The sequence below is a fragment of the Palaemon carinicauda genome, chromosome 45 (assembly GCF_036898095.1).
Source record: "Palaemon carinicauda isolate YSFRI2023 chromosome 45, ASM3689809v2, whole genome shotgun sequence".
Taxonomy (NCBI): Eukaryota; Metazoa; Arthropoda; class Malacostraca; order Decapoda; family Palaemonidae; genus Palaemon; species Palaemon carinicauda.
This window is the reverse complement of record NC_090769.1, coordinates 29,574,989-29,588,763: the sequence shown is the minus strand read 5'-3', so window position 1 is coordinate 29,588,763 and position 13,775 is coordinate 29,574,989. Positions and strand designations below refer to the sequence as shown.

General features: G+C 44.5%; 1 protein-coding gene across 2 annotated transcripts in view; it reads right to left on the bottom strand.

Annotated features, from left to right (window-relative positions):
• The window catches only part of LOC137634747 (queuosine 5'-phosphate N-glycosylase/hydrolase), a 76,055-nt gene that overhangs the window by 48,015 nt on the left and 14,265 nt on the right, over positions 1-13,775 (bottom strand). For both annotated transcript variants that reach the window (XM_068367246.1, XM_068367247.1), the window contains exon 2: positions 3,640-3,774. In XM_068367246.1, coding sequence (XP_068223347.1) covers positions 3,640-3,774 — 135 coding nt within the window. The remainder of the gene's footprint in view (positions 1-3,639; positions 3,775-13,775) is intronic.

Sequence of the window (13,775 nt, the reverse complement as noted above, 5' to 3'; positions counted from 1 at the left end):
GAAACAGGAACTGAGACCGTCTCTAGCGTCATGTCCTTTATCCAGTGAGCAGCTAGATGATACTGAAGGGGGGGGAGGTGGAGTCTCCCTAACACGATGAACAGGGCCAGCGATGAAAGTGTCCCTGTTAGACTCATCCACTACCTGACTGAGCATCGGTTCCTTCTCAGCATGCTCTGGATGCATTCTAGGGCTTGGAAGATCCTTGGGGCCGACGGAAAAGTCCGAAAAGCTCGACTCTGAAGATCCATACCCAAGGAGACAATGGTCTGGGATGGGACGAGCTGAGACTCCTCAAAATTGACCAGGAGGCCCAGTTCCTTGGTCAGATCCATAGTCCATTTGAAAATCTCCAGACAGCGACGACTTGTGGGAGCTCTTAAAAGCCAGTCGTCTGACGGAGCCGGACACAAGATCATGGTACTGCTGCACAGTCTGTGAACTGTCAAACATGGGCAAGCGAGGAAGTACAGTGACAACCCGAATCTGTCTAGACTGTCTGGGTCGTACAGACAAACTCCTTATCGGGTTGCTGAGGTTGCCGCACTGCGTCACAACAAGTCACTTCTGTTGGTTGTTGAACGTCTTCCCCGTGACACATTGACTCCGTAAACAAAAAATCCTCTAACAAGGACTAAAGCTTGGACTGCATGTCTTGTAACACAGCTCAAGGTCTATGGGAGCAGGTGTGGTAACAGACGGGATTAGCGACTGAAGTGGAACCATTACCTTCCCTGGAAGCATGTTATGCTTAAATAAAAGTCCATAGGAGGCTATGCAGCTAAAGGTTCCCTCCAAATGACAGAGTCCTCAAGGGAATATCAGAAGGAGGGAGAAAAGAACTTTCTCATCTACAGGGACCATATCCTAGAAAAGCTAAGTTCTCTCAGTGAGGGTTCACTGGTGCAAAAGCAGCAGACTAGAAGGCAACGTTATGAAACTGCTTGACAGTCTAGTGAGTTGGCAACAACCAAAGATGTGTGACTGAGAAGCATGCGGTAAGGTATGCAGAGCATGTTGTATGCAGAGTATGCTGTATGCAGAGCATGCTGTATGTAGAGCATGTTGTATGCAGAGCATGCTGAATGCAGAGCATGCTGTATGCAGAGCATGTTGTATGCAGAGCATGCTGAATGCAGAGCATGTTGTATGCAGAGCATGCTGTATGCAGAGCATGCTGTATGTAGAGCATGTTGTATGCAGAGCATGCTGAATGCAGAGCATGCTGTATGCAGAGCATGCTGTATGCAGAGCATGTAGTATGCAGAGCATGCTGTAAGCAGAGCATGTAAGGTAAGCAGAGCGTGTGCATGGCGTTTAACATTTCTCAGAAATTCCATGACCAGTGCTAGAGTGCTTTATGCATGCTTGCATGGGGTTTAATATCAACATAATATATACCTTACATTCATAACTCAAGATTCATATTTTTGCCATATTTTGCGATATTGTTAAAAATATATTGCCAGGAATACAAATATATTTTTATAAGTAATACAAATAACCTCCATTATCATAATGTTTGAAAATGGAGGTAAGGTATGCTGAACAGCAGAGTCAGAACGAGCTGGAACAACAATAGTTGTGGTTTCCTCTTCAAGACTCTGTTGAGGGAACACCTGAGGCTCAGTCTGCAAAGGCTGATCAAAGGAAGTAGCAGAAGGTAGGCGCATGGGTGGAGGAGGCTGACTCCTGGCATGAGTGGCTGAACTCAAGGGTTGCGCTTGCTGAGTGGTTGGCGGATGCGCAGTAGCAAGTTCCTGAGGAACGAGTTGAGGTTCCTGCGGTGTGAGCTGAGAGCGAAAAGGTAGTGGCTGCGCAGAACGCAGTAAAAAACTCGCAAGTTGAGGCTCCTGAGGCGCAAGGCTAAGGTGTTGAGGTGCTTGCCTTGAGGAGGGTTGAGCTCGCTGCAGCGAGAGCTGAGGAGACTGACTCATGGACGGGAGAGGTTGTTGTACCTCAACCGAGTGTTGCATCACTGGTGGAGCAGCAAGTGGAGGCGGAGGAAGAGAGGTATAATCCTCCTGATCCCATTGTAAAGGTTGCCTTAAGGAAGGCGGAGGCTGAACACCACTGGGAACAGCAAACTCAGAACATGGCTCAACATCGTACGCCTGGCAGGTGGTACTGCGATCAGGCGGAGCGAGCGCAGGCGGAGGGAGTGTAGGCGGAGGCGGAGGCGCAACCTTCTCAGCCCGACACTCACGCATCAAGTCCGAAAGCTGTGCTTGCATGGACTGTAGTAGAGTCCACTTGGGGTCGGCAGAAACTACAGTAGGCTGAGGTAAAGCCTTAACAGTCGAGCTCTGTTGTGGCAGAACCTTACTCCTCTTAGGCGGAGTGCATTCAACTGATGACTGAGGAGAGTCAGAGCTAACCCAATGACTGCATCCGGGTTGTTGAACTCTAACTTCGTACGTCTGGCATAGGTCTGGACTTTACGTTTAAGAGGTCTTGAGACCTGAGACCAGCGTTTTCTCCCCTAAATTTCTTCTGCAGACGAGCAAAATAAGGGCTCAATCGTCTGCGGGTGGGAGTGACGGTCTCGGTAAGACACGCCCACAACCACCGAGGATACTTCTGTGCGCCGATCAAGGCCTGCTGAACCCTTCTGCCCTTCGACATTGCTTCTCCCATGGGCTTGGGAGCTTGCAAGAGGTCCCGGACTGGGAGGACGACTGGCGCGCACAGAAGTACCCTCACGCACAACACTGACACACTTTGCGCTAATCACTTATCACTTTGATTTTCTGTTTGCACTTATTTCACTGAACTCGAAACTTTAAGTGGTTTGTACCTGAAACACGCAATTCTATCCTTTCTCAAAAGTTAGTAATTGCGAAAACAGAATTACAATGTAACAGAAAAATCTAATGAAAGATAAATAATTCAGTGGCTGGAAAGAGACTAAACACTAGATCACTCTAGAAACGTTTACCTTCTTCCCCTAAAGAGACTAGGGAGAAGAGCAAAAACGATAACAACGTTACTCGTTTGAATGAAACGTTTATCCTCCTCTTTCTCCCTCCGTCTCTATCTCTCTCTCTCTCTCTCTCTCTCTCTTGACTTAGAACCTGAGAGAAGAGCCCAATCATATATATCGTTAAAACATATTATTGTTAAAGGAAAAAACTGAAATATTTCCCAAAATGAAAAGTTCCTTTATTAGGATTAAAACCATTAAGTTAAGAAAGAATGAACAAAACGCTAGACACGGTTACTCTTACTGCAACGTGAAACCGTGAATATTCTCTCTCTATCGTAACGATAGAGCGCAAGTTGAACGTTCTGAACGTCAACAACTGCAGAGACAAAACAAAACGTTAGTTCAACTTTGAAAGAAATACTTCACCAAAGTCGTGAAAATACTCCAAGAACATAAGCGTATCCCAGAACGTCTTGCCGGAAGCACGACAGAGGAATAATTGAGGAGGTGTCAACAAGAAGTACTTGAGTACCTGGCCACAGGTGGCGCTGGTAAGTACACCCCCTTCTAGTATTGTGATAGCTGGCGTATCCCTCCATAGAATTCTGTCGGGCAACGGAGTTGACAGCTACATGATTATCGGGTAAGTTTAATATTGAAAACTCGAATGCCAAAAAAAAAAATTAATAAAAAGACTTAAATATGTCACTTACTTTTCCATTATAATTAACAGAGTATTTGGGAACACCATCTGGTGTCCAAAAGTTGAAGTTGATTGCATCAATGATGAACACCCAGTTGGCAAGTTCTTCTGTCGTCAAACCTTTATCAAGAGGCAAAACTTCATTCTGAAAATGAGAAATAGTGTAAATATATATTGCTAAAAGTATAAAAAACCCTGCATTTATATAAGCTGACCGATTGAATTAATATAATACAGCATACGCAAGAACTTCCTTTACATTTCATATCAAGAGAGTACATTAAGAAGCACATTTGTATAAAAACCTTTTGCAATTGTTGTCATAATGAGTATCGGACTTCATCAATAGGGGGATACTGTATATTGTTATCCATACAGTGGAGCGACGCAGGAAAAACTTTTAGTTTCAGAAGGATCTTCCAACATACATAAATTTTCTCAAGATTTAATGTAAATTGAAATAACCCCTTAATAGTCTTCAAAACCACTTATTATTAAGGATTCTTACCCAATATTTATCATATAATTATATGAATAAAGAAAATAGTGGGATCAGAAAATTCAAAACAAAAGCCTACTTTTCTAATCTATACTTCCTATCAACACCAGTCGGAAGTTGCAATTTTTTTTCTTTGGCAACCATCACTGCGAGTTTATAAAGGTTGGCCTCTATTTTTTTTTTTTTTTTTTTTTTTTTTTTTTTTTTTTTTTTTTTTTTTTTTGAACAACTTATATGTTCATTTCATTTCATGGCAACAGCTTACTTGATCTTGTGTCATTGTCAGAGGTTATTGTTGCCCCCATTTTTTTTTTTTTTTTTTTTTTTTTAATTAAAGTTGAGTTTCTCCAAAATCCTGAAGGCACAACCAACCAAAGCTCTGGGCACCAAGGTTATCATTAATCATTTCCAGTGAATAGATGGGCTCGTAAATGACCAGCTACATCCACTCCATTTATTTTTCCTTAACTAAATTATCTTACAAAACATGTCCCTTATACAGTACAGTATTACCAGACCGAATGATCCCAAACTTCATTTATATTTGTACTTTAAAAAATACTTCTACTACATCTATTTTAACTTTTCCTTCAAGAGGAATTGCTCCTTATCAGAAATTTAAGCAACTGAAGGATGAAGTACCAGCATTTCTTTTCAACAATGCAATTTTCATAATCTATGAGGTAAATTTTTCCACATGCCACTAATTAAATTTCTAAAGGCTACAAGACTCCATTCACTGCTATTTTGATAAGGCCTTCATTTTCTTATTTATTTCAGTTTTTTTCAGAATTCCCTTGGACACAGTTACCAAAGCTATAAACACATATCAGCAGTGCTTCATCTTCTCTCTCGCTATGAATTGTTCTCGTCTACTTACATAGTGTTGCCAGGTAGCTGTTCGGTACTAACAGAAAGGGGAGGTAATTGTAACTCCTTCATGCAACTACATAACAAGCTTATATACGAACAGTTGCGGGCAACATTGGCACAAAATTCCAAGAATGTGAAATGTGCAATGGCAAGCATAAACAGGTTTTTCTATTATCAGTACGAGATAGAGCTAGCGATAAGAAAAAGAAATAGCATTACACTGAATGAGTAAGTATGAAATACAGGTGCATTACAGGGCTCCCCACTAAAAATGTTATTTTCATTAGTAAAATAAATTTTTGAATATACTTACCCGATAATCATGTAGCTGTCAACTCCGTTGCCCGACAGAATTCTACGGGAGGGATACGCCAGCTATCACTATACTAGAAGGGGGTGTACTCACAAGCGCCACCTGTGGCCAGGTACTACAGTACTTGTTGTTGTCGCCACCTCACTTTTTCCTCGGTCCACTGGTTCTCTATGGGGAGGAAGGGTGGGTCAATTAAATCATGATTATCGGGTAAGTATATTCAAAAATTTATTTTACTGATGAAAATAACATTTTTCAATATTAAACTTACCCGATAATCATGTAGCTGATTCACACCCAGGGGGGTGGGTGAAAAACCAGTGTACAAGACTAAAGGATAGCTAAGTATCCCGTATTTCATATAATCAGTTATCCACAATAACAATGAAATAATAAGTACCTGGTAAGGAAGTCGACTTGAACCGTTACTCTGCCTTTAATAAGATCGTCTTCCTTACTGAGCGCAGCGTTCCTCTTGGAAGGCTGAATCAACTCAAAGGTGCTAAAGTATCAAGGGCTGCAACCCATACTAAAGGACCTCATCACAACCTTTAACCTCGGCGCTTCTCAAGAAAGAATTGACCACCCGCCAAATCAACAAGGATGTGGAAGGCTTCTTAGCCGACCGTACAACCCATAAAAAGTATTCAAGAGAAAGGCTAAAAGGTTATGGGATTATGGGAATGTAGTGGCTGAGCCCTCGCCTACTACTGCATTCGTTGCTACGAATGGTCCCAGGGTGTAGCAGTACTCGTAAAGAGACTGGACATCTTTGAGATAGAATGATGCGAACACTGACTTGCTTCTCCAATAGGTTGCATCCATAACACTCTGCAGAGAATGGCTCTGTTTGAAGGCCACAGAAGTAGCCACAGCTCCCACTTCATGTGTCCTTACCTTCAGCAAAGCAAGGTCTTCTTCCTTCAGATGAGAATGTGTTTCTCTAATCAGAAGCCTGAATAGTAAGAAACTGAGTTCTTAGAACTTGGAAAAGAAGGTTTCTTGATAGCACACTATAAGGCTTCTGATAGTCCTCGAAAAGGTTAAGACCTTTTTAGAAAGTACCTAAGAGCTCTAACTGGGCAAAGTACTCTCTCCAGTTCATTCCCCACCAAGTTGGACAGGCTTGGGATCTCGAACGACTTAGGCCAAGGACGTGAAGGAAGCTCGTTTAGCAAAAACCGAGCTGCAAGGAACATGTAGCCGTTTCAGATGTGAAAACAATGATCCTGCTGAAGGCGTGGATCTCACTTACTCTTTTAGCTGTTGTCAAGCACACGAGGAAAAGAGTTTTTAACGTGAGGTCCTAAAAAGAGGCTGATTGGAGAGGTTCAAATCTTGATGACATAAGGAACCTTAGGACCACGTCTAGATTCCAGCCTGGAGTGGACAACCGACGTTCCTTTGAGGTCTCAAAAGACCTAGGGAGGTCCTGTAGATCTTTGTTGGTGGAAAGATCCAAGCCTCTGTGGCGGAAAACCGCTGCCAACATACTTCTGTAACCCTTGATCGTAGGAGCTGAAAGGGATCTTACTTTCCTTAGATATAACAGGAAGTCAGCAATCTGGGTTACAGTGGTACTGGTTGAGGAAACTGCATTGGTCTTGTACCAGCTACGGAAGACTTCCCCTTGAGACTGATAGATTCTGAGAGTGGATGTTCTCCTTGCTTTGGCAATCGCTCTGGCTGCCTCCTTCGAAAAAGTCCCTAGCTCTTGAGAGTCTTTCGAAAGTCTGAAGGCAGTCAGACGAAGAGCGTGGAGGATTGGGTGTACCTTCTTTACGTGAGGTAGACGTAGAAGGTTCACTCCTAGAGGAAGAGTCCTGGGAATGTTGACCAGCCATTGCAGTACCTCTAAGAACCATTCTCTCGCGGGCCAGAGCGGAGCCAACCAACGTCAGCCGTGTCCCTTGCGAGAGGAGAACTTCTGAAGTACCCTGTTGACAATCTTGAACGGCGGGAATGCATACAGGTCGAGATGGAACCAATCCAGCAGAAAAGCATCCACGTGAACTGCTGCTGGGTCTGGAATCGGAGAACAATACAACAGGAGTCTCTAGGTATTCGAGGTAGCGAACAGATCTATGGTTGGCTGACCCCAAAGGGCCCAAAGTCTGCTGCAAACATTCTTGTGAAGGGTCCACTCTGTGGGGATGATCTGACCCTTGCGGCTGAGGTGATCTGCCATGACATTCATACCGCCCTGAATGAACCTCGTTACCAGCGTGAGCTTTCGATCTTTAGACCAGATGAGGAGGTCCCTTGCGATCTAGAACAACTTCCACGAAAGAGTCCCTCCCTGCTTGAAGATGTAAGCCAGGGCTGTGGTGTTGTCAGAATCCACCTCCACCACTTTGTTAAGCTGGAGGGACTTGAAGTTTATCAAGGCCAGAATAACCGCCAACAACTCCTTGCAATTGATGTGAAGTGTCCTTTGCTCCTGATTCCATGTTCCCGAGCATTCTTATCCGTCCAAAGTCGCACCCCAGCCCGTGTCTGATGCGTCCGAGAGGAGACGGCGGTCGGGTTTCTGAACAGCCAAAGGTAGACTTCCTTGAGAAGAAAGCTGTTCTTACACCACGCGAGAAGACCTTCTCTCTTCGGAAACAGGAACTGAGACCGTCTCTAGCGTCATGTCCTTTATCCAGTGAGCAGCTAGATGATACTGAAGGGGGGGGAGGTGGAGTCTCCCTAACACGATGAACAGGGCCAGCGATGAAAGTGTCCCTGTTAGACTCATCCACTACCTGACTGAGCATCGGTTCCTTCTCAGCATGCTCTGGATGCATTCTAGGGCTTGGAAGATCCTTGGGGCCGACGGAAAAGCCCGAAAAGCTCGACTCTGAAGATCCATACCCAGGGAGACAATGGTCTGGGATGGGACGAGCTAAGACTCCTCAAAATTGACCAGGAGGCCCAGTTCCTTGGTCAGATCCATAGTCCATTTGAGAATCTCCAGACAGCGACGACCTGTGGGAGCTCTTAAAAGCCAGTCGTCTGACGGAGCCGGACACAAGATCATGGTACTGCTGCACAGTCTGTGAACTGTCAACCATGGGGAAGCGAGGAAGTACAGTGACAACCCGAAGCTGTCTAGACTGTCTGGGTCGTAGAGACAACTCCTTATCGGGTTGCTAAGGTTGCCGTACTGCGTCACAACAAGTCACTCCTGCTGGTTGTTGAACGTCTTCCCAGTGACACACTGACTCCGTAAACAAAAAATCCTCTAACAAGGACTAAGTTTGGACTGCATGTCTTGCAACACAGCTCAAGGACTATGGGAGCAGGTGTGGTAACAGACGGGATTAGCGACTGAAGTGGGACCATTACCTTCCCTGGAAGCATGTTATGCTTAAATAAAAGTCCATAGGAGGCTACGCAGCTAAAGGCTCCTCTCCAAATGACAGAGTCCTCAAGGGAATATCAGAAGGAGGGAGAAAAGCACTTTCTCATCTACAGGGACCATATCCGAGAAAAGCTAAGTTCTCTCAGTGAGGGTTACACTGTGCAAACGCAGCAGACTAGAAGGCAACGTTAAGAAACTGCTTGACAGTCTAGTGAGTTGGCAACAACCAAAGATGTGTGACTGAGAAGCATGCGGTAAGGTATGCAGAGCCTGTTGTATGCAGAGCATGCTGTAAGCAGAGCATGCTGTATGCAGAGCATGCTGTATGTAGAACATGCTGTAAGGTTAGCAGAGCGTGTTGCATGGCGTGTAACATTTCTCAGAAATTCCATGACCAGTGCTAGAGTGAGTAATATCGCATTACCGTCCATTGAAAGTGCACGTGCCGAGGGAATTGATTTAGACTGTTTTGTTGATGAATTTGATAGCCGGCATGATAATCGTAGAATTAAGCTACACTAAATGTACTATAATCTACTTCACCTCCGGAAAGGGAAACTCGCCCTGTTGGCAACACTGCATTACTACATGCATGCTTGCAAGGGGTTTAATATCAACATAATATTACCTTACATTCATAACTCATGATTTTTGCCATATTTTGCGATTTGTTAAAAATATATTGCAAGGAATACAAATATATTTTTAAATAAGTAATACAAATAACCTCCATTATCATAATGTTTGAAAATGGAGGTAAGGTATGCTGAACAGCAGAGTCAGAACGAGCTGGAACAACAATAGTTGTGGTTTCCTCTTCAAGACTCTGTTGAGGGAACACCTGAGGCTCAGTCTGCAAAGGCTGATCAAAAGAAGTAGCAGAAGGTAGGCGCATGGGTGGAGGAGGCTGACTCCTGGCATGAGTGGCTGAACTCAAGGGTTGCGCTTGCTGAGTGGTTGGCGGAAGCGCAGTAGCAAGTTCCTGAGGAACGAGTTGAGGTTCCTGCGGTGTGAGCTGAGAGCGATGAGGTAGTGGCTGCGCAGAACGCAGTAAATGTCTCGCAAGTTGAGGCTCCTGAGGCGCAAGGCTAAGGTGTTGAGGTGCTTGCCTTGAGGAGGGTTGAGCTCGCTGCAGCGAGAGCTGAGGAGACTGACTCATGGATGGGAGAGGTTGTTGTACCTCAAGCGAGTGTTGCCTCACTGGTGGAACAGCAAGTGAAAGCGGAGGAAGAGAGGTATAAGCTTCCTGTTCCCATTGCTGAGGTTGCCTTAAGGAAGGCGGAGGGAGCTGCACACCACTGGGATCAGTAAACTCATTACGTGGCTCAACATCGTACGCCTGGCAGGCGGTACTGCGGTCAGGCGGAGCGAGCGCAGGCGGAGCGAGCGCAGGCGGAGGCGCAACCTTCTCAGCCCGACACTCACGCATCAAGACCGAAAGTTGTGACTGCATGGACTGCAGTAGAGTCAACTTGGGGTCGGCAGACACTAAAGTCTGCTGAGGTAAAGCCTTAACAGCAGAGATCTGTTGCGGCAGAACCTTACTCCTCTTAGGCGGAGTGCATTCAACTGATGACTGCGGCGAGTCAGAGCTTTGAACCCTAACTTCGTACGTCTGGCATAGGTCTGGACTTTACGTTTAAGAGGTCTTGAGACCTGAGACCAGCGTTTTCTCCCCTAAATTTCTTCTGCAGACGAGCAAAATAAGGGCTCAATCGTCTGCGGGTGGGAGTGACGGTCTCTGTAAGACACGCCCGCAACCACCGAGGATACTTCTGTGCGCCGATCAAGGCCTGCCGAACCCTTTTGCCCTTCGACATTGCTTCTCCCCTGGGCTTGGGAGCTTGCAAGAGGTCCCGGACTGGGAGGACGACTGGCACGCACAGAAGTACCCTCACGCACAACACTGACACACTTTGCGCTAATCACTTATCACTTTGATTTTCTGTTTGCACTTATTTCACTGAACTCGAAACTTTAAGTGGTTTGTACCTGAAACACGCAATTCTATCCTTTCTCAAAAGTTAGTAATTGCGAAAACAGAATTACAATGTAACAGAAAAATCTAATGAAAGATAAATAATTCAGTGGCTGGAAAGAGACTAAACACTAGATCACTCTAGAAACGTTTACCTTCTTCCCCTAAAGAGACTAGGGAGAAGAGCAAAAACGATAACAACGTTACTCGCTTGAATGAAACGTTTATCCTCCTCTTTCTCCCTCCGTCTCTATCTCTCTCTCTCTCTCTCTCTCTCTCTCTCTCTCTCTTGACTTAGAACCTGAGAGAAGAGCCCAATCATATATATCGTTAAAACATATTATTGTTAAAGGAAAAAACTGAAATATTTCCCAAAAGAAAAGTTCCTTTATTAGAATTAAAACCATTAAGTTAAGAAAGAATGAACAAAACGCTAGACACGGTTACTCTTACTGCAACGTGACACCGTGAAAATTCTTTCTCTATCGTAACGATAGAGCGCAAGTTGAACGTTCTGAACGTCAACAACTGCAGAGACAAAACAAAACGTTAGTTCAACTTTGAAAACAGTACGAGACTATCAAAGAAATTCTTTCAAAGACATTAAAATAGCATAATATGTTAACAGGTAAAACCGAAATGACGGGCTCAATGTTAATTAACTTCGGTACCAAGAAAAGACCGCCTACTATTAGGAAAGGTCGAATATAAACAAATATAAAAATTAATTTTAATAAGTTTATAATAAAAGTAAGTTAATCGAAGAGGCCTATAAAAGGCGGAGAGATATAAAATAAATCTATAACAAAACTAAGAAAGAGAGTCTATACTCTCTTAGACACCAACACTTCCGTCTAAGGGAAGGGTCGGCCATTTAAAGGTGAAAGAGAGTTCATACTCTCTTCGTCACCATAAAAATTAATTCCAAACGCTAGCTAAGCTAACAAAGAAGTTTCCAGTATAGCGAATAGCTGCAAATTTAGAGAAATACTTCACCAAACCGTGAACAATACTCCAAAATCATAAGCGTATCCAAGAACGTCTAGCCGAAAGCACGACAGAGGAAAAAGTGAGGTGGCGACAACAACAAGTACTGTAGTACCTGGCCACAGGTGGCGCTTGTGAGTACACCCCCTTCTAGTATAGTGATAGCTGGCGTATCCCTCCCATAGAATTCTGTCGGGCAACGGAGTTGACAGCTACATGATTATCGGGTAAGTTTAATATTGAAAAAAAGACACATGCGAACTAGGGTGTCCTGGGGCCCTAGAGAGGCAAACTGTAGGCGGGTCATCTTGCAGGAGTTAAGCAAATTTTAGGCGATCAATAGAGACCCAGTCTTCATTGCCACGAATGTTAATTAAGAAAGCCTTCGGTTTGCAATGGATAACACGAAAAGGGATCATGTAATGTGGTGTCAGCAGTGTTTTGAAAGTGTTGATGCGCACAAAGACATGTGTTGCAGCGTTTAAATCTTTTGGTATGTGTTGCTTTGCTGGGGGTTTGTAAGTCTGACAGAAGATAGTAAAATTCTCCACAACATGATGTAGGCACTGGAGAATGTAGGACGATCTTGCAGACTGAAAATATTCAGCACAAACGACCATACACCATTACAGCTGCCGAGACATCCAGGGCATCCTTAGGAGTAGTTCATAATCCCAGGAGGATCCAGGGAAGCTAGGTAAACCAGTTGGAATCACTGCAGCAATACATCAAAGATGCTTTGAGGATGCGATGAAAACGTTCAACCATTCCGTTGGCAGCAGGGTTGTATGAGGTTGTCTGATGTACAGTAGGGCGATTCCCAGGAGATTCAATAATGATGTCCACAATTGAGAGGTGAAAGTGGTACCCCTATCAAAAGTAATATGCTGAGGGATACCAAATCTTACAATCCACACTGAAAGTAAGGCGGATGTACATGAGGCAGACGTTGCAATTTGAATGGGGATGGCTTCAGGCCAACGAATGGAGCGGTCTATGATGTTAAACAGGTAACAGTGTTCTTGTGATGAGGGTAGGGGACCTACTATATCGACATGAATATGGGCAAAACGATGCCGAGATTGAGGAAAGGTTCTCACGCCTGAATCCATGGGTCGATGTACTTTTGAAGTTTGGCATGAAGTACAGGTGCAGACCCAATACATAGCAACCTTAGTCTTCAGAAGCTGTGCAGCAGATCTGCAAAAGGGATGTGAGAGGCGATGGATGAAATCCAACACCTATTGGTGCATGGGGGCTGGTATCAAAGGTTGAGGCCTACCAGTATTGATGTCACAAAGGAGAATAGCGTTGGAATCGTCGAGGGCAACGTCTTCCCAACGGAGGAATGTGCAGGATGTCCCGGATGCTTGGTACTCAAGATCTTTTCGTTGGGCTTCTGCCAAGGCGTTGTAATCCAATCCCAGGTGAATGGCAGTCAGTGTTTCTTGACAGGGCATCGGAACAATGGGATTAATTTTCCCAGGGAAGTGTTGAAGGGTGCAGTTATATTCAGCAACAGCAGAGATGGTGGAGTTGACAGGGAGACCAGGCATCGGACTGTGGAATGAAGGCATGCACCTGGGGAATTTGGTCCATGCGAATGACGATAGGTATCCCTTTTAAGAAGTGGCAAAAATGACAGACAGCCAAATGCACCACCAGCAATTCGAGGTAAAAGGTAGAATAGTCAGATTTTGCCTTGAACAGTTTTCTACTGTTCTGAAGAAGGCAAATGGGCAAGACCACCCGTTGACCACTGGCGAGCGAAGCTTTTGGTCCCCCAACGGCTGTTGAGGTGTCATACACTATTGGAACATCCCCTTGGTTGCAGAACTTGATCAATTTGCAGAAATGGATAACCAAGCCATTGCTCCTGACAAAGAAAATGCAGAAATAGTAATGGGTCCAACTGAAAAAGATAAAGAAATGGAGGCTGATAGTGACACCACCTTTCAGAAGGTGAAGTTGAAGGCCTACCAGGGGGCAATGACATTGGACTTTGGCCATCCATCATTTTGGAGTATATGCATGAATATTGGATGAAAAGGGGTGCATCAACAGTTCAGCACTGTGATGAAAGATTGTTCTCCGGACACTCGAAGCAGCAGCTAGAACGGATCGCAATTCAAGAATGTGTACGGTTGGAG